General features: G+C 43.5%; 1 protein-coding gene across 5 annotated transcripts in view; it reads left to right on the plus strand.

Moving 5' to 3' along the window:
• Nucleotides 1–26,629, plus strand: part of Itgb6 (integrin subunit beta 6) — a 124,739-nt gene that overhangs the window by 27,968 nt on the left and 70,142 nt on the right. For 3 of the 5 annotated variants that reach the window (XM_021156163.3, XM_085834855.1, XM_029474427.2), the window contains exons 2-5: nucleotides 21,295–21,376; nucleotides 21,962–22,013; nucleotides 22,544–22,619; nucleotides 23,309–23,388. In XM_021156163.3, coding sequence (XP_021011822.1) covers nucleotides 22,559–22,619; nucleotides 23,309–23,388 — 141 coding nt within the window. In that variant the 5' untranslated portion in view covers nucleotides 21,295–21,376; nucleotides 21,962–22,013; nucleotides 22,544–22,558. Of the gene's footprint in view, nucleotides 1–21,294; nucleotides 21,377–21,961; nucleotides 22,014–22,320; nucleotides 22,424–22,543; nucleotides 22,620–23,308; nucleotides 23,389–26,629 lie in introns of those variants that run through there. The other 2 variants (XM_085834854.1, XM_029474428.2) reach the window with 2 other exon arrangements.

The raw sequence follows: 26,629 nt of genomic DNA on the forward strand, positions 1-26,629 counted from the left end.
AAGCTAGTAACTACATGGTGAGTGAACCAGCAAGATGCCAAACTCCTCCGAGGTGCCTGACCTCTTGCTCCATCCACAGTTGTCTCTTAAACCTGGGAAGTTCCGAATGACACATACAAGCAGACTGAATTAGCCACACCTGTCATTCTGGAGTCCCGCTGTCTCTGTTTGTGGTGACTAATCTAGTCTGTCAACTTGACTGGACTGGGGAGTGCCCTGAAGCACACTTCAAGCAAGCACACTTCAGAGCACATCTGTGGGACATTCCCAGACTGAGGCTGGCTCTGAGTGCGGGCGTCATCACCCAATAGCCCGGTACCCTGCCTCAGTGGATCCAAAAAGGAAGAAAAGTGGTTCTGCCGGTATAGACCTTCCTTGTCTCTGCTTCCTGGTCACCCTGGCGAGCTGCTCTGCCACGATTTCCCTGACATCATGTGTGGGCCTGTGAAAGGTAGCCGTGTTCCCGGTTCAGCTAAGGCCAAAATTCTGGAGACCTTGAAGGGACATAGGCATTTCTCCTGTTCCTGGGCATCAGGCCCCCGTCACTAGCCGCAGTCCTCCATAGCTTTGTGGCCATCAGTCTCATAAGAGCAAGGCCCCAAATCCCTCTGCAGGTAGAGGATGTGTTCTATGGTCGCGTAGGCTCAGGACAAATCTCCATTTTAATGAGGGACCTAAAGGCCTGGAGGCGTAGCCAATAAGCTTTCCTTCCCAGACACTCCTCCCTGCAAAAGGTATTTAACCTCAGGCCCGCCCTGAGAAGTGGGATTCGATTTTACTCACCCACCTTCCACCATGACTATAAATGCCATAGACTGCCTCTTTTCGTCGGGATCCACCGTGGGGAGCCGTGGAGAAGGCCTTCACCTACAGAGCCACTGTCTAATCTCCCGTAGAAGGTCTCTCTGTGCTCACATCCACAGCTACCATCAAGCCCAAGACTGCTGCCCACCAAGCAAAGGACGCTACCCACTGGATCAGCTGGAACTCCCCTCTTTCCCTTTTCGGCCCCGGGCTACATCCAGCCCTCGGGCCCCAACTCTGTTCTCCCAGCAGCGCCTGAGAACTAGATGGCTTCAGCCTCATCACAGGCCAGGGGACCCTCACCCCCTGCCCCGCTCCCAGCCAGGTCCAGCAGTCCAGTGCCTCAGACTGTAGTCCCAGGAGCAGTGTCCCATGACTTCCCTATGGCCCAACACTCGCCCAGCGACAGCTTGGGGTAAGCTCGGTCAAACTTCCTGTGTCCTGCCTCCCAGAGCAGCTGATCCCTGTGGCAGAGCAGACTCGGGACCCTAGAATCAAACTGAAACCTTTTGAAGTGGGAGCTGAAACAGAGCACGCCTCTTTTTTCCTCACTGGTCTACTCCGATGATTGCCACGGGGATGGAAAGTCTGGCTAACACATAAGCCTGAGGAACGAGCCCACCATCCTTGGCTACTAGGGGCTCCTGCCAGGCTGCTGCTTCTCTCTCTTTCAGTGAGCAGAAGATCTGAGGAGGAGAGTGGGGGGGTTGGGAGGGCAGCGCTTTCCACTGACATCTCACTGACAGGCTGGGAGGAAGTCCACTAGCTATGCCACACCTAAACCAAGAGGTGCTTTTCATCTACCTTGCCTATTTGTCCTGTGACTCTAAGTTAGACTCTCTCCTGCTGAATAAAGAGGTGAAATTACAGCGTTTTCCCTCATTCTGTTCCCTACATACCCAGCTTTCTTCACACTCTTCCCTTTCCAAAACAAATGGGAAAAAATTATTCTTGTCATTTTTTTTTTTTGAAACAAGGTCTCACAACTACAATCCAAACTAGCCTTGAACCTCTGGCAATTCACTTGCCTGAGCTTCCTGAGTGTAGGGAATATGGGCATGACACGTGTCTAGAAAAGGCATTTCTGCTTTTAATTGCTCACCAGTACCAAAAGATGGTCGTAAAACTCAATGGAGCTGAGGGTGTGATGGAGGAAGGGGTCTAAAGAGACCACTGGTGCCCACTTAGTGCCTTTAGATAAATTAGATACAAAGTGCCTTATTACCAAATGTCTGAGACAATTGTTATAATAAACAAACCAACAGTCCCAACAAGAGTTCTGCTTCCCCAAACACCCTGTTAGGCTATGGTTACCTGCACTGAGTTTCCTCCCTCACTCGGGACAGAAACTGAGTAGCCAGTAACCTTCAGCTTGCTCAACTGTGATGTCCATCATGACCAGCACAATGAGCAATCTGGCCCTTGCCACAGTTTTTTCTCATCTGCAGATGACTGGCCCTCTAGTTGTTCTCGAGACCTATGAATCTGGTGCAAGGGCAATGTGGACAGCATTACTACCCCAGCCCTGCCTCCTCCAATCCTCCAGGTGCTCATCTGATTGTCCCTAGCCCAGAGCCAACTAGAGGAAAAGGACTTGGCCCAGGGCAGGGACAGGCCAAGTCAAGCCTGCTACAGACCAAGATTTACATTTTCCTCCTTGTCTGGCTCTACTGAGGTCACACTACCTGGAGCACGGGAAGGAGACAGACTGAGACCGCCTCTGCCCACATTCCACTAGGCAAGCAAATAGCACAGGCTACAGCATCAGACTTGCAAAAGGCGCCCAGGTCTGGAAAGCAGTGGCCAAGAGAACGGTGTCCTTGTATAGTTCTGTTTTGCTGTCCCTAAATCCATCAGCCATGTGAAGTCTCAACTATTATCGTGCTAACAGTAAGAAAACTTTCGAGACAGACAAATAAAGTAATCAATACATGACAGATGCAAAGTTTATTGAATATCTACTGTGTAACTGGAACGGTGTTAGGTTCTCAATGTGAAGACATTGAAATATAATTGAGTTAAAGTATACATGTCACAACTTAAAAATACTCCACAGTAAATTCCAAACAAGCAGTATATTTGGGGCTGTGAGATTCATGTAAGAAGGGCATTATGACCTCAGGGTACAGTAAAGAGATTGGATCTTGAATTTGGCAGTTAGGAATATACAATGTTTGTATGATCAAAATACCTCTGTGGAAATATGCAGATAATTTCCAGCAAAGAAAAGGATATGCAGAGATTTTTTTTTAAATGGCATTGCCTACACAGTAAATCAATGACAGACTGGAGTAAAGCTCTGGGGGGGGGGGGAGGGGCTCTGAAGAATACTAGGGTAAGGCCAATAATTTTTAGATATTGTTCTGTAGGTTGTGAGGTGTCATCGCAAATTAAAAGTCCACCTGTAAGAGCATTACAGGAGCCAGCTGTGTATGTGTGAGTTCGAGAACAAGGCCATGGAGGTGAGACCACTTGAGCTTCTTGAAGTAGATTAAGGATACTTAAGTCACCTACCCGAGAATGGAGATCTTGACACTGATAGGCAGCTTTGGTTAGGGTGATGGAAATCATTTCATTAGTATAAAATCTGTAGCTGTCATTTGTGGAGATAGGTGTTGAAAACAAGGAATTGTAAATATTATTAATTGCTTGCTCAAATCACCCCATTTTAATTTCCTGAAACAGGTTTGTAAGATAAGGATGTAAGATGTGTCTACACGGGGATGTAATGAGATGGGAGATTCTGTCTCAGAGACTTAGAAAGTTTTACATTTGCCCATTCCCCCACCCCATGATGTGGTCTTCCTATTCGTTAAAAAGTCATACTTCTAATGTGTGTGTGTGCATGTACACAATTTTGTCCCTTTCTTTCAGCAATACATCCATTATTCAGTGAGCAGAGACATGAGGCTAACTCTAGTGGTTTCCAATTTTGTGACTTTTTTTTTCTTCTCACAAAGAGAAAGCATCATCAGCTCTATTTGCCCCATATACTTAAAACAAAACAAAACAAAACAGCAATAACAACAAATGAAACAAACTTATTCAACAAAATATTCCTTTTCCTGAACTTCGATAAATAAAAACGTTACTGTTCCCAAATGGAGGAGTGGGCAACTTGGTTGTGTATAACCAGAGTTGCTGGTGTGTAGATACTTAAGTGTGAATCACCAGTGGGTCATACTGGAGTGAAGGTGAGAAAGTTAAATGAAAAAAAATGAGCCCTTCTTTCATTAAAAGGTTCCTTCCATCCTTCCTTCCTTCCTTCCTTCCTTCCTTCCTTCCTTCCTTCCTTCCTTCCTGTCTGCTTTCTTTCCTTTCTTTTCTCCTCTTCCTTCTCTTTCTCCTCCTCCTCCTTCATTTTTGGATTTTCAAGACAGGGTTTCTCTGAGTAGCTCTGACTGTCCTGGAACTCACTCTATAGACCAGGCTGGCATGGAACTCACAGAGATTCACCTGCCTCTGTCTTCAAGAGCCGGTATTAAAGGTGTGTGCCACCCCACCCAGTCAGAGGTTTCGATCTTCCGATCTTCAACTTCAAAACTTCTGTCAGGACACATTTCTGTAATTTTTCAAACCTCAGAGTCTCTTTCAACTTTGTAATTCAGAAAGTTCTGGTAGTGTTGGCCAAACTAAATATCAAAGAGGGTCAAAAGTCAACTGCTTTCAGTTACCCTACAGGGAATTCAACAATTCAAGTATGTTAAGTAGGAAGTAATAATACAACCCCCCCATGTGTGTGTGTTCAAATATTCGGGGTACTTCTGTGTTTCTTGTCTACTTTTCTTTAGAAACCTAGACCCTAGTGGATGTGCAATATGAATGAACTGTGCCTGAAACTCACAGGTCTCAAGAGTTAAGGAATTTACTTATGCTAAAAAAATATTCTTAAAGAAATCGACTACACCTTTCTAAATGTGAAACACTACCAGTACCACATTATACCAAATATCCTGTCCTACTCTGGAACGCCCCACAAAAGGAGGATTCAGTTTACATGACTACTATCCTTCGCTAGACCCCATTACCAATCTAATGAAAATGAAACATCTCTAAATTCTAAAATAAAATATATACCATAAATAAAAACCAACTTAAAAAAAGAAAGAAAGAAAAAAGCTAACTAGATTGAACACAGTTATTGAAATACTGAAAAAAAAAAAACAAATGTCCATTTCTGCAACACATGTACCTCTTTGGTAGCACTGTAGATAACAGGTTCAATGGCAGCCCTAATGTCCACTGTGATTTTGACAGGATGCTACATGTAGACACCATTTTGAGACATTTGTATCAACTGTAAAATGATAGTCAAAATATGTTGGACTTCTCTTGGTGCCAGCTGTCATAATAGAAAGAAATGTTTAGTTAGGTTCAACGTAGGATTGTTGAACATGAGGATGCAATCTTTTTTCTCCTTCCAAAATCATAGAGCCAGTAAGTTCTGCCAGTAGTTAGCCATCAGGTTAAAAGCAGGTATGTTAAATTGTTTCTAAGCAAAACATAAACTGTCAATGATTATTGGAGACTATACAAGCATCTACTCAGACTGAGAGGTGCATATCCATTGCCCTTTGAACTTGCTTGATATCGCATATTGCCCGCTGCTTAGGAGGGGCCTTGTGGGAGTGAATGTTTAATGCATGTCTGCTCAAGAAAGGAAGGAATGGAGAGGCAACGGAGTGGACTTGATTACGTTCTCTGCTTGCCCTGACATTCTAAGACTCTGACAAATGCAGAAGGAATTCGCCCTAGCCAGCTCAGAGTCTTGAGGCTGCCAGACCACAGAGACAGCAGAGGCAGTGGGTGGAGTAGCAGCGCAGTGTAGTGGGGTGGAGACCAGCCTGGCACTCAGTACACGGCTGGAATTCTGCCTCTCAGATAAAGATCCTGAACAGAAATCGGAAGTGCTGCCACCAGTGACCGCAGAGGCCATCCCAAGGGCGGGGAGCAGCTGAGCTGGCCAGCTGTTTTCCTGTAGCTTGTCCATCAGCCTGGGCAAGGGCAGGAAATGCATTCATCCTCCTCCCCAGCTCAATGGATGAAGAAACCCTTTGTAAGCTTAAGAGCTTTTGTCTTTTGGACAAATGTCCTTAGGAAAAAGTCTTGATGTAGGGTACCCTCTACCCTGCTCTATCTCAGATACACACACACACACACACACACAAAGAGAGACAGAGACAGAGACAGAGACAGACACAGAGACACAGACACAGACACAGACACAGACACAGACACAGACACAGACAGAAAGAGGCCAGAGTTAGAACGGCCCTGTAAAGTTCCTGATAGAACTAAACAAAGATACAACCAGAACCATAATGTTCACACAACAGTAAGGTTACTGGTAGACATACTAACTAGTCATGGATGTGTGGCATGATTTCATTTGGGATATTCACCCAACCTAATACATACCTGTGTATTGAGAAAACTTGTATTATATACAATAATAATAGTAACAATAACAATAATGATAACAACAACTCATTTTAAACAGTCCTTCCATGCAGGGATCTTATATAATTTTGTCTCATTTACTCCACCCAACAAGCCTATGTGAATTACTAATCTCTGTAATGGGTTGAATAGTGGCTATATCCAAAAGCTGTGTCTAACTTCCTGATGTCTGTGAATGGAGTCTTATTTGGAAAAATGGTCATTTAGATATAGGTCAGAGCTGGGCAGTGGTGGTGCATGCCTTTAATCCCAACACTTGACAAGCAGAGGCAGGTGGATTTCTGAGTTGGAGGCCAACCTGCTCTACAGAGTAAGTTCCAAGTCAGCCAGGGCTATATAGAGAAACCCTGTCTCAAAAAACTACAATACACACACACACACACGCACACACGCACGCACGCACGCACGCACACGCACACGCACACGCATACACACACATGCATGCCAGGAAAAGATAGAACTAAAGGTCTCCTTGAGAGGACAGCATCCTGGATATTTTAGATGGTCAGAACTTCAATGGCCAAGAGTCCAAGTAGGAAGATGTGTGAAGGAAACATCTGAGAGACACATCTGTAACTCCAGGGGGCCAAGGATTGCTGGGGGGTCATTTGGAACTAGGAGAGAGGCCCAGGGCTCACTTGGAGCCTCCAGAAGGAGAATCAATTTCTGTTTTATAAGCCTCCTGTGATGGCCAGAAGCTCTTCAGGAACCAGGGACCTACTTTTCCATTGTTGTAAACTGCCTATATGAGTGGTTTCTCTACTTCAGTGAAGCCACCAGGTCAGTTATGCATGCTACTCTGCCAACCTGTCTGCCAGAACTGACAAAGAACCATGTGCTTCAATGTGAAATAATGCCATTAAGGTAACAACAATACATTAGTGCAAAGGTTAACCGTATGTTTATGCTGCTTGGATTTGAGGCCAACATCCCCACTAAGTAGCTAGGAAGCAGTAGTGAGCTAGTTACCCTCCATATGTGCCTCACTTGTTCTTCAGTGAAATGGGGAAGAGCCCACAGAAGGTCCTAAAGACATGTCAGCAAGTGTAATGTGATGTCCTAATAGAATTTGTAGACAGAAAAGGGTAAGATAGAAACGAGGAAATCTGAATGAAGATGGATGTCAGAGAACCAATGTACTGGTCTTGATTTCTTAGTTGTAAAAACTGCATTGTACAAGCCGGAAGGTTAATAATAAAGGAAAATAGGGAATGTGGGGATGGGTTTTGTCAGAAATCCATCTATGAAATCACTGAACTAAAAACATTTTACCAGATATCTCTGAGTGGGGAAACGTGTGTCACCTTAGAGTATGGTAGAGATTTAGAAGGTGCCCTGCACATGGTAAGTTAATGCAAAGGTTAACCATATGATTATCCTCAGACTGCTTGGATTTGACTCCAGCATCCCCACTAAGTCACTGTCAGCAAGAATCACTGCCAGCCACTGGCATTTCAGTTATTTGCAAGATAGTTCATGTCTTAAGACAGATTGTTGATTTTAAAAAATGAGATAGCCCTACATTTGTGAAATAAATTATCTGGAAATATTGCTTTAACTATAATTTTGTCTCATTCCAACGATAGGTAAAACTAAATCAAATACCTCAGTGATTCTTGTATATCAGATATTTTCAAATTGGTGTCAACCCTACTATTTGCATATTGTTCAAAAGATTAAGATTTAATTTGCCCTTTAAAATTTTAAGAAAAGGAAACCTGAAAGTCACAAATATACCCTTGAACATGGTCTGTCTTCTGGTTTACAGTGATCTGTTACTGAATTCAATAATAATAAAAAAAAAACATGTTATATCTTAGATTTGCTTAGAAAACCAAACAAAATAAGCCGTGGTGACCCTTTCAACTGTTAGAAGTCCAATAAGGTAGACAGACAACACAGACCCTATAAATTCACTTTAATTTCCACAGCAACAGGAGAATCTCTGATAAAACCATGTCATTGTAGGAAAATGCCAAGATGAGACTAAATTGATGATAATCTTCAAAATTCAAGCAGTGATTATTGGTCACTGTAATAAAGAATAAATAAAGAATTAAAAAAAAAGAAGTGAAGGTGCTCTTAAAAGAGTAGGTATGTTGAGAGAAGAAACCCAGAATCAAACAGTATTCCTGCCTTGTGTGGAGAAGGCCACCAGCACCACAGGATTCAGACATCACAATGAGAATAATATGAAATATAATCCAGCATCCTCACCTGGCAGGAGGGATCCTACTCCAAGGAGAGAAGGTGGTAGCCTTAAGGGAACTACTCTTCTGGACCCTTTGCAAACCAGATAGGTAGAAGGACAGAAATGAGGACGTGGGGATGTTGTGCCCAAAAGGATCAGGCTAAAGACTGACACAGCAAGAAATGGGAGACTCTTGTGAACGCCCGACTCGCCAGCAAGAACGACGCCACAACAGGATCCTTCCACACACGTTTATTGGGAGAGCTTGATTGCAGAGGCGAAAAGACCCCAAGCCCAGAACTGGTGCTGCTTATATAGGCCTAGGAGAGGCGTGTCTCACACCCAGATTGGTTATGCTTTCCACCTCATTTGCATGTCTTACATCCGATTGGTTATACTCTCTCAGTACCTCACAAAACCTCATTAACATACCTCATTTGCATGTCTCACATCTGATTGGTTATACTCTCTGTACCTCACAAAACCTCATTATCATGCCCAGGCCAGGCAGTGTCTTGGCAAAAAACTTACTGCATATGTACACATTGGTTGTTTACCCAAACTTATGCGTGGTGGCCAGTGGTAGCCAGCGCCACCCTGCAACGGCACATGTGGCTCCCCACAGGAGACTCTTGTTCAGAAAGAGGAAATATCAGTGGGAAGCAGTGAATAGCTTAGGGCCTGTTTCACAAGGGAATCCAAGTGGGTCATTCACACTGAAAATATAGTGTCTGGTCTTTTTAAGCAGCCAAGGTCAAGGCTTGGCTCTGAGCTGGAGATATCTCAGAGGCCATATCTGCACCATCCCTAAAACAGACTTGCCTTCTGAACTTCTCTTAGAGAACCCTATCCTCCAGGAAGCCTGTCTGGGGAGTCTTGAGGAGACAATGCATTCAGAAGATAGAAGCAGAGCTTCCTCATGAAATCTGACAGCTGTGCAGGCAAATTATACTGGATTCTGGGTTTCCTTGACAGTAGGCTCAGTAAAATCCCAATAATCTCAGATATGGACTCTCTCTTCCAGTAAAGCTGAGATTATATTAGGTGGAAGGGATTCAGAGATGCCAAAATCCACATGTGGAAACAGGCTTTCCCAGGAAAGTAGGTTCCTAGTTAACTGTTAAGGAAAGATTAACAATTTTTTCCCCTGTGGAGCTTTTTGGAGTGTTTACTAGATTAATGGGCACCATGACTTTCTGATGAGGGGATTTAATGGGCTATATTAAATAAACTATGGCATATTTCATTATGAGGGTGAGGATTAACAGCTTTCTGTAGAACACAGTTTGGGAAACCAGGTACTTCTACCAGTGACATTCATAAAATAAATCATTGTGTCACTTTAAATCCCATCCTCCTAATCTTTGGTTGCATAAAATTTGGACCCTAAATCACTTCAAGACCACCTGACACCATGCAAAAGGAGCCCAACAATCCGCCAACGCCTGAGCTGGCGACCATGTTCTTCATGCTGTGGAGACTTAGTCTATGGACGCCTAAGAGTTATAACATTTCAATACATGCAAGGTGTGTAAGGTATATATACTCTCCCAACATCTTCCAAAATATTTACATGAGAGAACAACTTTCTTCTCTCAGAAAGCTTTTTTTTTTTTTTTTGCTATAATTTTAGAACTTTTAATTAACTTCTTGGTACAAAACTATCGTTATGGGGCATGCTGGTGCAGACCTGTAATCTCAGCATCAGGAGGCTAAGGTAGAAGGATCTAGTGTTCAAGGCCAGCCTGGGATACACAACAAGACTTTAGCTAAAAATATATATAAAAAAATCATGTTCTTACTTTAATGTTGAACTCCTACTGAGCCTTTGGTTGATTTATGCCTGGATTCAACAGCCATCTTGTTTTGAGAAGGGGGCTTTAGATTAGGATAGAGAACAAGAGACGCTCCATGCAAAACAGACAACAGAGATTTCAGGACTTGAAGGTGCTTTCCTGACTTTCTCAACACCTCCCATAAGTTAGGCGATGGCAGCACACACCTTTAATCCTAGCACTCTGTAAACAGAGGCAAGCAGATCTCTGAGTTCGAGGCCAGCCTGGTCTACAGCATGAGCTCTAGGTCAGCCAGGGCTACACAGAGAAGCCCTGTCTCAAAAAACCTAAAAAACAAAAAAACAAAAACCAAACCAAAACAAAACAAAACAAAAAGACAGTTTTTGTCATATCACAACTACATAAATTGACTTTGAGGACAGAAGAAGTTTGAATTTCTTCCATTTTGAATTCATTTTAGCATAAGATTACCAACTTCACCTGCCTTATAGTGGGTTAATGAGGAGTCATACATATTTATATAATTTTTAGTGCACATACTGAATAGATATTAACATATTAAGTTAACTGGGAGGCTATTTTTCTATCAAAACTAATCCCTAATAGTCTAGCAGCACAGTCATGGAAGATCATGGGGCCAAAGGGACTTTTCAGATTTTCTTTTATTCTTCGGGTGCTTGGGAAATTCCAGAACTGAAGACACTAGCTAATCTGACTTTTACTGGACTGAAGGAACGTTTACATAGCATATAAACAAATAGTCTGGCTGTAGAGCTCTTGCCTACAATGTCTAGACTCTTCTGGCTCCGCCTTGCAATTCCCTTCGCAATGCTAAGTTCCTCATGACTCCCAAGTCATTAGAATATATCAGACCTCACTATGACTTTGATGATGGATGGGTTCCTGATCTAGAAAAGTCTTTTGGAGATGGTGAGGTTATCTGATAGACCCTATATAACTGTTCCAGCTCTTCTTGCTCACTTCGTTTTTCTCCCAGCCACGAGCCATCATTTATACATCTGGTCGACCTTGGGTATAGATATAGAATGCAAGTGCTCATCACTAGTTTCTTTACTTCCACCACCATCCAAGCCAAACACTTGACGCCTCCTGTGAGCTTCCTGGCTTCCATCTGTGCTAATTCTACCTACAGTCTACGATCTGTTCAGAGTGATCTCTTCAAAACACTGCCAAAACTTCCCTAAAAGATGTTCTTTTTGTGCAAAATACAAATGTAGTTTCCTGACTGTGGCCCCTGGGCTCTTAGATCGCTGTGGCCTGTCTCCCGCTTTAGGCTTATCCACAGAAACCACGCCAGCCTCACTTCTCTTCTCCCAGCAGCCTGGTCACAGTCTTACCATGGCAGCCATGTAACTCTCTAGTCTCTGTCTAAATTACTCCCTAGCATAGCTCTTTTCTGGCCTTCCTTTTGAGAACTCTCTGGATCTTAACTAATAGCTGTTTCCTTAGCTTTAACAGCCCAGCTCTTGGTACCTTTGTGTGTTTATATTTGTCTCTTCCACTATAAACACCAAGTGGCAGGTGCTTTGTCAGTTTTAATTTGCACTGTATTCCCAGAGCAGTCTTCTGTGTGGGTTGCGATCTCAATAGGTAGCTGATGAATTAAAGAAAGAAGAAATAAATGAGACTCTATTTTTTTTGAACTCACAATGCTTGCCCTATTACAGTTTCAAGAATAATAATGTATATATTTCAAAACTATATGTGTGTGTATGTATGTATATATATATATTTTTTTTCAAAATTGAGAAATCCTGACTCTCAGTTGGATTTATCATTTGGAATGAAAAGGATTGCTATGCCTATTGTGTTTGCAAGCTGAGAATAAATCACTCGGTTCTCGGTGTCTATTTGTTCACATGAACTTCTTGCCATAGCAAACCATTTGCTTAGTTCATAGGTAGAAGAAAAAAAGGAGGTAGGGTAGAACTAGGGGAAAGCATATGATGAGTCTCCTCAGATGCCAGTCAAAATCAACTTCTACTTGTTTGTATCTTTTTGTGAGGGAGGGAGAGGGGAGAATCTCAGAGGGAGAGGGGAGAATCTCACCTTGAATTTATTTCACAAGCAAAAAGCCAGAAAGAGCTCAGACTTCAAGGTAATTTCTGACTTCTGAGGGGGAAGGCTGCCCAAGCAGCTGATGCCCAGCTCAGAGGGAATATCCCTGTGTGCCTGCTGGGCTCCAGAGTGGGCAGGTGGCAGGCAAGCACCAGGCCTGAGTTCTTAGACATCTCCCAGCCCATAAAGTGTCAGGCTGCACTCAGTGCCTGGCTGCCCACCAGTGGCTGCAGCTTCCTCTATGAGGCCAAGCAACATGTTTTGTTTCATTTTGTTCAAGTGGTTTGAACTAAACTTCAAACAGAGAAGTGCTAAGAAGGACCATGCATTCCAGGATAGCAGCCTTGACTCGTTTTCAGCAGTGTAAATGACCCACAAGATGAAGAAAGCAAAAGTTGCATGGATACAGATTGGGCCAGATTAGGACAAGAAACCTCAGGGCACAGAGGCACATTTAAAAACTCCCATCTTATTGACATCTCTTTTTGTGTTACTCTTAGGATTCCATGAATGTCTCTTATCTGCACAGTGATGCTGAGCTCTAGGGTGGTCAGGGGGATGAGCAGGGGAAGTGCCTATCTTCAAAGCTCTGCCCCAAGAGTAGCAGTAGCATTTGGATAGCTTCCCCAGGTCTCAGTCTCTTTATTTGGTAAATGGGTATAAAATGACCTCTATGGGATTTTCCTTTGGGATGTGACTGAAATGAGGCAAACTAATGAACTGTGTAGCCATGTCTCATACTTGGTAAGCATTCAACAACACTGTCTACAGCAGGCACGAACCCTGAGTGAAACAGATGGTGATTACCATGGCATGGATGGAGTCTAAGCTCAGCCTGCCAGTTCCCTCAGGCTCCTGGAGTTAGTGGGAACTGCAAGTGGCTCCAGATGAGGAGGGAGCAGATTCTAGGTAAAGATTTCTGGTGAATTGCCTGAGGTGACATCAAGGATAGACGCAAACTGATCAGGAGCACTGCAGTCTCCAAGCCTTCGGCAACTTGTCACGACTTTCTTGTCTTACTGCAATTAACAAATCTGTTCCTTATTTCCAGTTTTGCATTCCTTTCTTCATGTTCCTCAGTCTCAGTTCCTACAAAAGCCTGGATCCATCTCAAAGCGGTATAAGTCAGTCTTCCCCGATATCCTGAAAGGTGAAAGTTATTATTAGTTTATAATCCAGAAACAAATGTGTGGAGACATTATCCCTACAGACAGGACAGCAGGGCTTGGCAAGGCTGTAGTTTGATCCCAAGCTCCTTACAGTCAACATTCAATTCTCCCTACTGGACCCAAGTTCCTGTCAGCACAAGCATCAGAAATTGAAAACAGGCTCTAGACTCTGCAGGTACTCAAACACTAACATTCATAGATCTGTCGTTCACAAGAGTCAAAAGCCAGAAACAGCCTAAAATTTCATTTCTAGCGAAGTGGATCAACAAAATGTCTCCTGTCTGTACAACAGAAGACTGCTTAGCCTTCAAAGGGACTGAACTCTGACACAGGCTATACCATGGGTGAAATGTCAGGACATTATGCTAAGTGAAATAAGACAGTCACAAAAGGACAAAGAATTCCACAGAGAGAGTCTTTTATAGTTAAATTCAGATATGGACAACAGAACGAGGGTTTTGGGCAATGGGGGCAAAGGAATGCTGTTATCGTTTAATGGTAAAGATAATAAAAGAGGTCTTGAAGCAGAAGTTGGTAAGAATTGTATAGCTTGTGAAATGTACTTAGTATCACTGGATTATATTATAATTAATGATACATATTCATTGCCACTGGATATATACTTTAAAATGTTTCAAGTGGTACCTTCTTTGCTGTGTGTATTATACCATAATTAAAAAATACATATATAACTCTTACCTAAACTGTAGGTCAAGGGGCAGTTTGTGCATGTGGACATTGTGCCCACAACGGGAGGATGGCAAGAAGACTAAACATATACCTTTTTAAAAACAATTTTCTTAAAGGTCCTGAAATTCAAGACAAAGATATCCACTTCCAGATTCCACGACTCTGTGTTACCCACACACAAATGAGCGTAGATATCTGCAAACACATTCCTCTGCAGACTCAAAGACAACACTTTCATTTTACACTCTCTCCTTTTAACTTCTATCAAAAAACCAAACCAAACAGACAAATAACCAAGCAACCCAAATAGATGTGTCACTAGCACTTAAGTAAAGCAGGTAGCCAAGCAAGGGCCAAGCCTAAGCCAACTGTCATTACTAAGACCTCCCATGATCCAGTTGGTTTCTCCTTCCAGGTTAGCTCACATTTCCCAATCCAGGAGTGTTTACATGAGCGCTAGGGTAGGTTAGTGGTTCTAGACAGCCATTCTTTGATATGGATGAATGGCTGGGCCAAAGTTAAGCACAGTGAGTCAAACTATTTAATACAGTTTCCCAAAGTCAGGGACTTCCTTCTACACCTTCTGAATAAAGACCAGCTGAGGGTCTACCTCTCAGCTCATACTCTTTGAAGAGATCAAACTCTCAAATGGAGTCGGAGCCTCGAGGCAGTATTCTGTAAGCTTAACCACCCTGTCTGAAAGTGTAGACCGTATGGCAGGATCTTGGTAAGAAATACAAAGATTTAGTCACCTACAATAAATGCGGATTTGTTATTAAAGATTTATTGTTCCAACAGAGAAAGGGTGCTTGGGAAAGCTAGGAGGAGCTGAGCCTTAGTGAGATGAACCTAAGAGAGCAGCTGTGTCCACAGGGAAGCTTGGGTCATGGCTTCCTCTCAGCACAGTGAGTGTGGGGATCTGATTGGTCTCTGTCTATCCATGTATGTGGCTCAGTGCCTTTAACTACTGATGGCCTTATTCTGATGCTTATCTCTGACCTGGTATCTTTCCTCTGTCTTTGGCTTCCACATAACTGTGGATTCTCTCTGAAAGAGGCTTGTTCCCTCCAGCCTGGTGTGCTCCTGTCTCTCTCCCCAGTCCCTCTTGTCAGATTTACCCCTCATTACAAGATTTCTGATCTCCCACCTACAGCTGCATATAGTATTTCTCCTATATGCGCCCATTTACAGTTTGGCTTCCTAAGATTCTAGTTACACCCACACTCAAGTACATAGTCAACCCACACTCTAAAAATATTACATGGAAAATTCTAGAAATAAACACAATTTAAGATTTCAGTTGTGAACCATTCAGAGTAAAATCTTGCACCATCTCATTTCTTCCCACCTAGGGCATGAATGACCCCTTTGTTGAGTGTATTTGCCTAGTACGGGCTACCCATTCATTACCCCTCTCGGTTACATCAGCTTTCAGCTGCCACGCAGCTACTGAATTGTATTGAAGAAGTTCTTACTTTACTCAGGGGCTGGGGGAGGGAAGCCTTTGAAGAATACTCGTGGTGAGGCTGGAACTTAGTTATGCAAAGTAGAGCCATAAAGAATTGCAGAGAAGGTGAAAATTCTCAATGCAGAAGCAGAAAAATGTATGCCATGGTAGCTAACGTCTATATTGAGAACCAGAATATCTGTGAAGCTATGAGAAAGGAAGAGAAATCTGTGCAAGTTTGCTGTTGCACCCCAAACTGCAACAGTTAGAGCCATGGCGTGTGCATCTGCTTAAGACAGGGAAGGCGTGAAATCTGTGGACTTACATAGAAGAAAAACCACAGCATAGGGCTTGGTATCATCTAGATTTCAGGGACAGCCAGGGGTCTTGACACTTGTCTCCTGTGGATAAGGAGGACCACTACCTGCTTGGCTAAGGGACAAAGTTTCCTTGAGGACATTTTAACTAGTGGGATCTCTGCTTGTAGCATGATCAGGGAGGACTGTGTCCCTTCCCTTCTGAGGACAGGACATTGGGCACTGCATCTTCAGGAAGAAAGACCAAGCCTTCCCCCATACCTTATAGCTTTGAATACGATGTTCAGACCACATCAATGTGTACACGGTGGAAGGGTTATTTTCTCGAACCCCCTCCTACTCTGTCTTCTCTTCAGTCCCTCCTTCATTTTCTGTTCCCTGCATAAGAAGCTTTTTGTCAGCTCTCATTGCAACCCAAGCAGGGAGCATAATGCCCCTTCCCCTGGCTGTACTCTGCACCCTCCCAAACAGTCCACTCATCTGCGCATCTGTTCATTCATTATGTCTTGAGGGACTGCCCTGTCGCTGGTGAAAAGCTAGGCAGTGAGAACATACATTCCATTGCTCTGCCCCATAAGCATAACTGACTACTGATGAAGTGCCACGAATTGTGCTGCTCACTGGGCGCAAAAAGATTAGCTAGATGCAATTCCATCCTGCTGCATAGTAAGAGTTCAATAAATGTTCATTCTATAAATTAGTGCTTAAAAAAAAAAACCTCACAGTCTAGAGAGGGAGAGAGGTCAGTATTCAGAAAGTGTGAGCAGTGGTAAGGGATGCCCTGCGACATCCATGGAAAATGAGGACATGAGAGACCCAAGAGTCTCTCCGAGATCAAGAGCAGTGAGCGAAACTGGGCAGGTGGGAGGCAGGCAAAGGCCTACAGGCAGCAGGGGCCAAGTGAGTGGCCCTAGAAAGGAGGGATAGCATGAACAACTGAGGGTTATGACTGGGAACACAAAAACAAATATCCCGGGCTAATTGCAATTCTCCTGACCAGGATGGAAGTGTTTATATGAAATAGTGCATTAAAAGTCCAATGCAATTCAAAGGTACTCAATCTCAAAGTCCAACTGGGTTTTCCCAATTTCCCCCAGGACCTCGGTGCCTGCATCCGCTTGGCAGAAGGGCATGAGAAACTGTGCACCAGCCCCACTTACATCCCATTTGCAAGGGCAATCACTAGAGCTCTTAGTCACAAAAGAGGCTGAGGAGTAGTTCCCTGTCTTGTAAGAAGAGGTGTTTGGTGGCAGATAGAATCCCAGCAAAAATTCTAGAGACAGGGCAGTTGGAAAGCTGTGTAGATGTCCCTGATGCCAAGTTGTCCACAGGGACTGACACTGGCAACCCATGAGGTTTGAGAGGAGACAACTCTGGAGCCTGGGATGCCTCTGGAGATGGCCATCAGTGCTCGGTATAAGTCACATGAGGCAACCTTATCGATGCGAGATCTTTTCTCCCAAAGCAATGTTGAAAAGCCACATGTTCAGTGTGAAGAGAGAAGCACGACTTGAGAAGATTGTCACAAACCAGGAAGGGCTGAGGGGCCTCTGGGGTTTCTATGTAATGCCAAGCCTGTCACGGATTCATGGGTACTGACTGAGACACGATATGTCTGTGTCAGAGATAAAGGACTTTATCGCTCACAGCCAAAGCAATGGCCAGAGTGTCAGCACGTTCTGTTATCTGTCACCCAACCTCAGTTCTCTCAAGACGACACAAAAAGAAAGAGATGCCTACCGTTGGTGTAGGCTGGGCTCCGAGACAGAAAGCCTGGGTTAGAGGACTCAAGCCTTTCATAATGGGCATTCAGCAAGCATGCCTGCCTTCTCTCTCTCTCTCTCTCTCTCTCTCTCTCTCTCTCTCTCTCTCTCTCTCTCTCTCTCTCTCTCTCCCTCTCTCTCTCTCCCTCTCTCTCCCTCTCTCTCTCTCTCTCTCTCTCTCTCTCTCTCTCTCTCTCTCACACACACACACACACACACACACACACACACACACACACACACACACACTTTGCAAGGTGTAAGCACACTTGTCCATTAGTCTGGACAGAGACACAATTTGGAACTTTCAAAGCTGTAAGCAATTCCCCGTGGGCTTTAAAGAGAGACTCTATGTCTCTCCTTAGAGACTGCCCACTTAAACATTCCAGGGTCCAGAACAAACGCAGCCATTGGCTCAGCTGGCAAGAAGAGTCAGAGAAATGAAACATTAGAGATAGTCAGAGAATTGTGTGGTAACAAGAGACACTTCCTCCTTGGCAAGATGGAGTGTGTGTTAGTTATTAGTGTCCTTTATTCTGGGCCACTCCCTTCACTGTTAGATACAGCTAGGCCCAGGCCCGGGGTTCTTCCTCACCCATTTCCAGTTTCTCCAAGATCTCATTCAGGCTCCTCCTGTATTTGAACATCTTCAGCCCCATAGCTGTTAGTCCAAGATGATGTACCCAGTTCTATACTTTGTATTTTGAAACTGCCCCAAGTTCCAGGCTTTGATATCTGTTTGCATTCATGGTTTGGGAGCTCAAACAATCATGCTTTTTTTTTAATTAGATATTTTTTCATTTACATTTCAAATGCTATCCCCTTTCCTAGTTTCCTCTCCCAAAATCCCCTATACTCTCCCCCTCCCTCTGCTCCCCAACCTACCCACTTCCGCTTCCTGGCCCTGGTATTCCCCTGTACTGGGGCATATAATCTTTGCAAGACTAAGAGCCTCTCCTCCCATTGATGGCTGACTAGACCATCCTCTGCTACATATGCAGCTAGAGACACAAGCTCTGGGGGTACTGGTTAGTTCATATTGTTGTTCCACCTATAGGGCTGCAGACCCCTTCAGCTCCTTGGGTACTTTCTCTAGCTCCTCCATTGGGGGCCCTGTGCTCTTGATGCTCATCTTTCATATGAAAGCTGCTTCCTCGATAACCTCTCAGTCAAGAGCAGTACCTCTCAGGGTGATAAACATTTCTTCCTTTCATATGTACATCTAATCCTTGAACACAGTCCACTTCCAGATCTATCTTGAATCCCAGTGTCTCTCTACTCACATATCAACAGATTAGCCCCAACTAGCACCATGTCTATCCCCGCGAACACCCCTTTCATGATGGGCAGTCAGCAAGCATCCAAAAAACCTCTCTTGACTTCCCTAAATAGTAGAACACACCCCTCTCACCATACACCCATCAGCCTGGCTGGATGCACTCTAACATGCACGGGGCCACGGAGATTCTTTTTAAAGGAGGGGAAACCATATCATTCCTTTTGTTCTAACCTGCCAGTGACATTTGACACTATATAATGGTTTCAAATGATAAGATGTAATATATTCAAATATAATAAAATTCAGGTTTAATCCTGAGGATGTCCTGATGTCTGCCTCTGGACACAATCACACTTCCAGCCCCGCCCCTTTCGCCTTTCCTTTAACCCCTGTTGAGCGGCTTCCGCAAGCTTTGGTGCTTTGCCAGTGTTTCCCAGCTCATCCTGGACTCTGTCAGATGGAAGAATCAGAAGAACGCTCTTGATGTCCCTAAACAGGAGAACACACCCCTCTTACCTTTAACTCAGCTCTATTACTGCCCACAGCCCAGATCCCTGTCCCTCCCTTCCCTCACTGACCCACCCTAAAATAAATGCTGTCTGAAGAAAACACTTGTTTCACTTTATTTCGTTTATCTTCCTAGCATAACCTCTGCTTTAAGAATAATACCCGGGGCTGGATACAGAGCATTTGCTGTTCTTGCAGAGGGCTTGGTTTGTATCTTAGACCCACCCGGCAGCTCACAACTGTCTGTAGTTTCAGTTCCAAAAGATCTAATACCCTCTTCTGGGTTCTGTGGGTAGTAGGCACGTAGTACACTTAGGTATGTGTAGGCAAACATTTATACAATAAAATAAAAATAAATAATAAAATTTTTAAAAAAATTTAAAGCGTCATATCTGCATTGGGGAAGTCGGAAGAGTTTTCTCAAAAACAGAAAGGACCCATCTGGGGAGACAGCTGAGCAGACAAGCCACATAACGGAATTTTGATCCCTGGAATCCACATAAGAGCTGGAGGTAGTGGGGTATATACACCTATAATCCCAGCACTCCTATGGCGAGATGGCAGGGAGAGATGTGAATGGGCTGGAGGCTCTCGGCCTGGCCAGCAACAGAAACTACGAAAGAAACCCTGCTTCATCAAGGAAGCAAAGAACCAACTCCAAAAAAGTTGTCCTCTGACCTTCATGTTATCACACATGTATATCACCAGCCATTCACACACACACACACACACACACACACACACGCGCACACACACACACACACTGGTACATACACACAGGCACACACACACACACACACACACACTGGTACATACACACAGGCACACACACACACACATAGGCACACACACACACACACCATAGGTACATACACACAGACACACACACACACACATACACACACACACACACACACACATGCACACACTGGTCATACACACAGGCACACACATAGGCATACACACACACACAAACACATGCACACACTGGTCATACACACAGGCACACACATAGGCATACACACACACACACATACTACAGGTACATACACACAGACACACACACACTGGTACATACACACAGGCACATGCGCACACACACACACACACACACACACACACACACACACACAGAGTGAATAGTTGAGAACAAAACGTAGCAAACAAAAGAGTGGAGCCAGAAAAGGATGGGAGGGAGTGATGGAGAGATGATGGTTACAGGGTACCAGTATGCCATTTGAGAAGGAATAGTGTCTAATATTCTAAAACACAGCAGGACAACTTTGGTTGACAATAATTTATTGAGTATTTTAAAAAAGCTATCACAGAGGATTTCACACATTCCCCAAAGAAATTATACATACATACATACATACACATTCTCTCTCTCTCTCTCTCTCTCTCTCTCTCTCTCTCTCTCTCTCTCTCTCTCTCTCTCTCCCCCCTAAGGGTGCATTCAACTGTTGTGTCAATTAAAAATAAAAGTATATCTTAAAAGAACATATCTGGCACAAATGCTCAGAAAACATTTGTCAACGGGTTTTAAAAATGGCGGCCACATCATAGGCAGAGAGTAGAGTCATAGTTCCACCATCCTTCAAATGCAGGCACACATTTCACACACTGTTTTTTCTCTCTCAAAGGCTCTGTTTTCAGCTCTCTAATCTGGATTCTTACTGCAGGAGTCTTTCTGTTTTCTTCCTGGGTTTTGTATATGACAGAGTTGAAAACTGAATATAGGCTGCTGGAAAAAAATCTAAGTAGTCTATAATTTGTTTTCTTCTCTTTCCAGGTTTCTCACGCTTGCCTGGAAACATACCTTCAAAAGACAGTCTCCCAGGACGTGAGCCCAGACAGAAAGGAGCCTGCCTGAGGTCAGATGGCTTAGCGTGACAGAGCATTTGATTCCTACCTGCTCAGAGTTTCTACAAATCCCCAACGGCCCCTGAAGGGAGGGTGGGGGCTAGGGGGCGGGGGATACAAACCTCACAGATTTACCTGTAGCATATACACATTTTGAGCTGTCATTCATATAACAAGTAAATGATTCATATGTGTCAAGCCAGGGGCTGGAAGCCTTTCCTTTCTTTTATATTATTTTAACCTTGTTTATCGTAATGTTCTGTTTGCTTGCGGTCTTGGTGTTTGGTGGACCACAGGACCTTCCTTGTGCCACCAAATGCTCTCTCCTTGGTCACCACCCTGGAAGAATGCTCTAGAGACAGAGATTCAGAGTCATGACTGCCATTGTTTCTCTCTCCATTGTTTCTATTGTGCCGAGGCTTTATTTTGATCTAGTTGATCTTCATATACAGTGCTTTTAATACGCTTTTAAAACTAAGAACTCTAAGCGTGTGAAAAATAGCTCTTATATAATTTGAAAGATAAGAAAACAGTGTTTTTTGTTCTACTTTGCCTAACTTCTAATTTGACTGTAAAATAATGTTTATATTTTTCAGAGCTCATTTCAATTCTCTGCAGAGGCTCTAACATGAAAACCAAACCTCTCAGGTATTTTGAGTTGGCTTTTTTTTTTTTTAAGCTTCCTTACATTTAAGCTTAACTTCGGGTGTTTTAATTCACATCCTTACAGCATTAAATTAAAATTGTTATGAACACCATACATTTAAATCGGTCTTTGACAGCTCATTGATTAGCATTTCACTAAAGAGACTCATTTGCTCTAGGATACAGTACAGCTAATAGAATTGACACCCATGCAAACGTCTCCTGCACTAAGTCTCCCCACCTTCCCGGGCATTGTACACCTGACTTCCTTATAAGGTGAATGAGGAAGTGAACATGTTGAAGTTGCTTTTAAACACAGCTTTTCTGCTTTGCCTGTCCAGGTAGCTTCTGTTTTCATTTCAGTCTTAGTGAAAGCTTTTGAATTTACAGCTCAAGTTACTTTTCAAAGCAGTGTGAGTAGTTTTACTTTAAAAAAAAAAAAAAACCAAAAACCCCGGCAAGAAAGACTTTCACGGCTTCCAGCTTTGGTCTTGTAACCCTGAAGGTAATTCATTTTTAATCTGTCTGCACAGTGAAAACTGAGCCGAATGGGGATTGAGCTGGTCTGCCTGTTTCTGCTACTTCTAGGAAGGAATGATCACGTCCAAGGTAAGCCTGAAGCTCTCTCAGATATCGCTCTCATCGTAAGCTTGACAAACTGTCATTTGCTTCAGAAAACAGACCTGTAGTCATTTTTCATTTGATCTGTCTGATGGCTCTCGTGCCACTGAGACACTTTCACAAACTCCAGGCAGCCGTCGAGCATTTCCCCCAGTGAATGTTCTAGGTACAAGGTAAATAAACACAAAGGCTTCACGGGCATTTTAATGAGGAGGGTTAGACAGCGTTCCTGAACAATGGGACTTGTGAGTGTTGTCCTGATAGCCACTTCGGAAGCTTTCCTGTTTTGTTGCACAACAAGGCTGTCCACCCGGGAGTCACAATCATGAGAGTGGAGGATGTGGCAACAGAAATGCTGAATTTATAAGAGAAACCTTTTGAATTCGTACAGACATGTTTTTGAAATTAAGCGGCAGGTGTTGAACAGGAGGCTAAATGCGATGATTCTGTACTGAGCAGTTAGACACGGTTGCGGTCTGAGACACTGTTTTACATGATGTAGATATTTCCAATGTGATGGGTCTAAGCTATAAACTTGATGTGAGTTGCTAGCCTCTGGAGGATTAGTTTTATAAAGTAAATTTTTATATAGCTTTGCTCTAGTAAGAGGGGTTAGTCCCATAAGCTGGATGGAGGAGTGGGCTTTAATCCTTGCCTCTCACTGGCTTTGCTCTTAGGTGGCTGTGCCTGGGGTGGTGCAGAAACCTGCTCAGACTGCCTGCTCACGGGACCCCACTGCGCCTGGTGCTCCCAGGAGGTAAATCCCTGCCTCTCACCCTGTTTCTAACACTGTTTCTACATCAGTTAGCATCCTCAGTGAAAGCGCTTCTCTCTGTGGGGTTGAATGAGTAACCAAGTTTAAGAAAGGAGCATGAGGGTCAGTGGATCAAAGTCGGATTCATCTATACTCTGGGAACAACTTACTGAAGGAACGGATGCCAAATTGTTCTTTAAAACCTGAACATCCTTTATTAAATCTAGACAGTTCTTTTATTTAACTTAATTATTTATTTTTTATTTTTATTTTTGAGACAAGGTCTCACTACATAGTACTGGTTGTCCTGGGGCTCACTATGTAGACTAGGCTGGCCTGGAACTCACAGAGAGGTGGCTGCCTTTGCCGGGCCAGTGTTGCCAGCCATCTGGTTACTTCTCTTGCTATAAAGTCTTCCTAGTTGTTTGCGGGTGTAACACTCTGTCTGGATAATTGGTGGCCACAGAGATATTGTCCAAAGTGAAGCAGACATTGAATGTTGATACAATGTAGTTGTGTTCCCATCAGGGACCTGAGAGCCAGTGTAAGTCTGTGCTAGGTACTTCGAGAAGGGAAAACTACCATTCAGTCATCAGCCAATTCTTTTGCAAAGTCATGAACAGAGTGAGCACAGGAAACTCTCAAGTGGTGGCTCTCAACCTGTGGGTCAGGATCCCTGTCATGATTGGATGACCCTTTCACAGGGGTCACCTGAGATCATTGGGAAACACATAGATTTACATGACAATTCACAACAGCAGCAAAATTACAGTTGTGCAGTATAAACGAAAATAATTTTGTGGGTGGGGCTCATCACAACATGAAGAACTGTATTAAAGGTTTGTGGCATTAGGAAGGCTGAGAGCCACTGCTTTAAAGAAACAGTCCTAGTCTGGTCAGAGTGAAGCTTGCATGAAGAAGTGTGGAGGCCGTGAGGGCTAAATAACAAGACAGACCAAGTCCCAGGCTATGTTGTGATGCAGAGAGCAAGGTGTAGTGTAAATGATTCACACTAAGAAAAAGCAGCCTTGGTTTTCTGGATTTTTAAGTCCCATCCATTGGAAAGAATCTAAGTGTCAATCAAGAATCTAAGTGTCAATTACAAATGCCAACAGCAAAAGCCAAATAGCATGCAAAGGGAAAGGAATCTAGATGCCTGGATCAGAACTGGGCTGTAACTATTAGCACCCAAATTCCCCATTTATTATACATCTGTGGAGGGTTGCATCACGCGCAGAAGCATAAACCATGCACCCCACCCCCCAGCCCCTCACACTACCTTAACTGCTTAGGCCACAAATAAAATTCAAGGCAATTATTCTCTTTTAAGGTTAAACATGAAATGCAGGGTTGAGAATATTCAACAAGGAACAAGCCCATAGACTCTTTGGACACTGTCTAGAAGATAATATTAGCTTCATGACAGAGACAAAAAATACTGTGTCAATCTGGAGTTTATGTTTACTCTGTGTGTGTTACCCATGGAGGCCAGAAAACAAAATCAGATCCCCTGGAACTACACTTATAGGCAGTTGTGAGTTCCTTGACTTGGGTGCTGGGAACTGAACTTGGGTCTTCTAGAAGTATAGTTAGCTGTTGACCTCTCTCTCCAGCACACTAGAATTTATAATTAAATTCACTTTTAGCATAATCGAGTGTTTCCTAAGGTGTTACTGAGGGTTTTAGTTGTAGCTGGTCAAGTGATCATCAAGTTTTAAGGCCAGATCATTTTAGAGGTCTCTCCAATAATAAAAGTAGTCATGAGTATGTCAGCTGAGGCAGGCAGATGTGGCCATTAGCACAAAAGATGAGCAAAACTGAGAGTATACACAGTCTCACAAACTGCTCCTCTCCAACTTTATTCTTTCTTTTTTTAAAAAAAAGATTTATTTACTATATTTATATAAGTACACCGTAGCTGTTTTTAGACATACCAGAAGAGGGCATCAGATCAGATGGTTGTGAGCTACCATGTGATCACTAGGAATTGAACTCAGGACCTTTGGAATAGCAAGTCAGTGTTCTTAACCGCTGAGCCATCTCTCCAGCCCCACTGCCTCCCCAACTTTATTTTTTTGGCAAAGGCTGAGCAGAGCTGATAGCCATTGTACTGTGTGAGGATGCATTCTGAGGCCTTGGGCAGATCCTGTTTGCCTTTATTACATCACAGGAAGTTGCATTTTGCCAGACCCAAGTTATAGCTGTAAATCTGTATGGGTCTGATTGGCAGGGAACAAATCGTATTTTTGAAAGTCAATTTCAAAAGAAGTGTATCTTTCCTAGTTGGTGAAAATAACAGTAATGGCTTAGAATCCTAAGGTGGCAAGAAACTGGTTTCTATGTGCACATCACACATACACACACATACACCCCACCACACCACACGAGAGTCCAAGGGCCTCAGGTCAATTCAGCTCAGGACCAGCTTTGCCTGTCCTGTCAGTAGCACCTGTTCTGTCCATGCCTTGGCTCCATCTCCCTGCTCTGGGTACTGCAAGATTAGAATGGCCACATCTCTGCTGAGCCCTACACCTCCCCACCTTCTCTCTGGATGGATCTGAAGGACTGGGACTTTCTGAAACCTCAGACAGAACGTGTACCATTAAAGCATCTTCTCTCTCAGCCTCCAGACCTGGGTGGTGGAGGGAGCTCTAAGACCTTGAACTAGAATCTGTTAAGACACTGAGCTTAACGTCCTTGAGAGGTCAATTCAAGTGAAGGGATGCTGTAGTCGACGGGAACACACCGTCCCATGAAAGCAGCAGAGTGCCAGACAGGGAGATGCCAGGAGCCCTGTCCTTTAGGAACCCACAGCAAACATCTCTCTGGGTTGGCTAACAGTCCTAGGCTAGGAGTCCAGCCATTCACCCGGAACAAATAAGTTCTCAGGAAAATATCAACTTTGGGAACTCAGACATTTAAAAGATCCACTCAAATCACTGAAGAAATTTTACAACATGGGCTTTAGAAAAAAAAAAACCTGTTAGATGAATTTGACTGAATGTAGTAAGAGGAAAAAAGAAAGAAAGAAGAAGCAGCAGCTCAGGTTTATTCAAAAATATTGCTGGCTAAATTCTCCAGTTATTCAGCTATCACAGAACTCCATCTGTCAATCACCACCAGTCGTGTAGGGGATGTGATGTTCCTAGCATGTATTTATTTCACAAAGCACATACAAATTTAATGTCTGGAATCGTACAAAGAGATGCAGATTTGTCTTTTCCTCCTTGTTTTTATTCCCTCC

The sequence above is a fragment of the Mus caroli genome, unplaced genomic scaffold (genome assembly GCF_978045245.1).
Source record: "Mus caroli unplaced genomic scaffold, Mus_caroli_1 scaffold_2, whole genome shotgun sequence".
NCBI classification, from domain to species: Eukaryota; Metazoa; Chordata; class Mammalia; order Rodentia; family Muridae; genus Mus; species Mus caroli.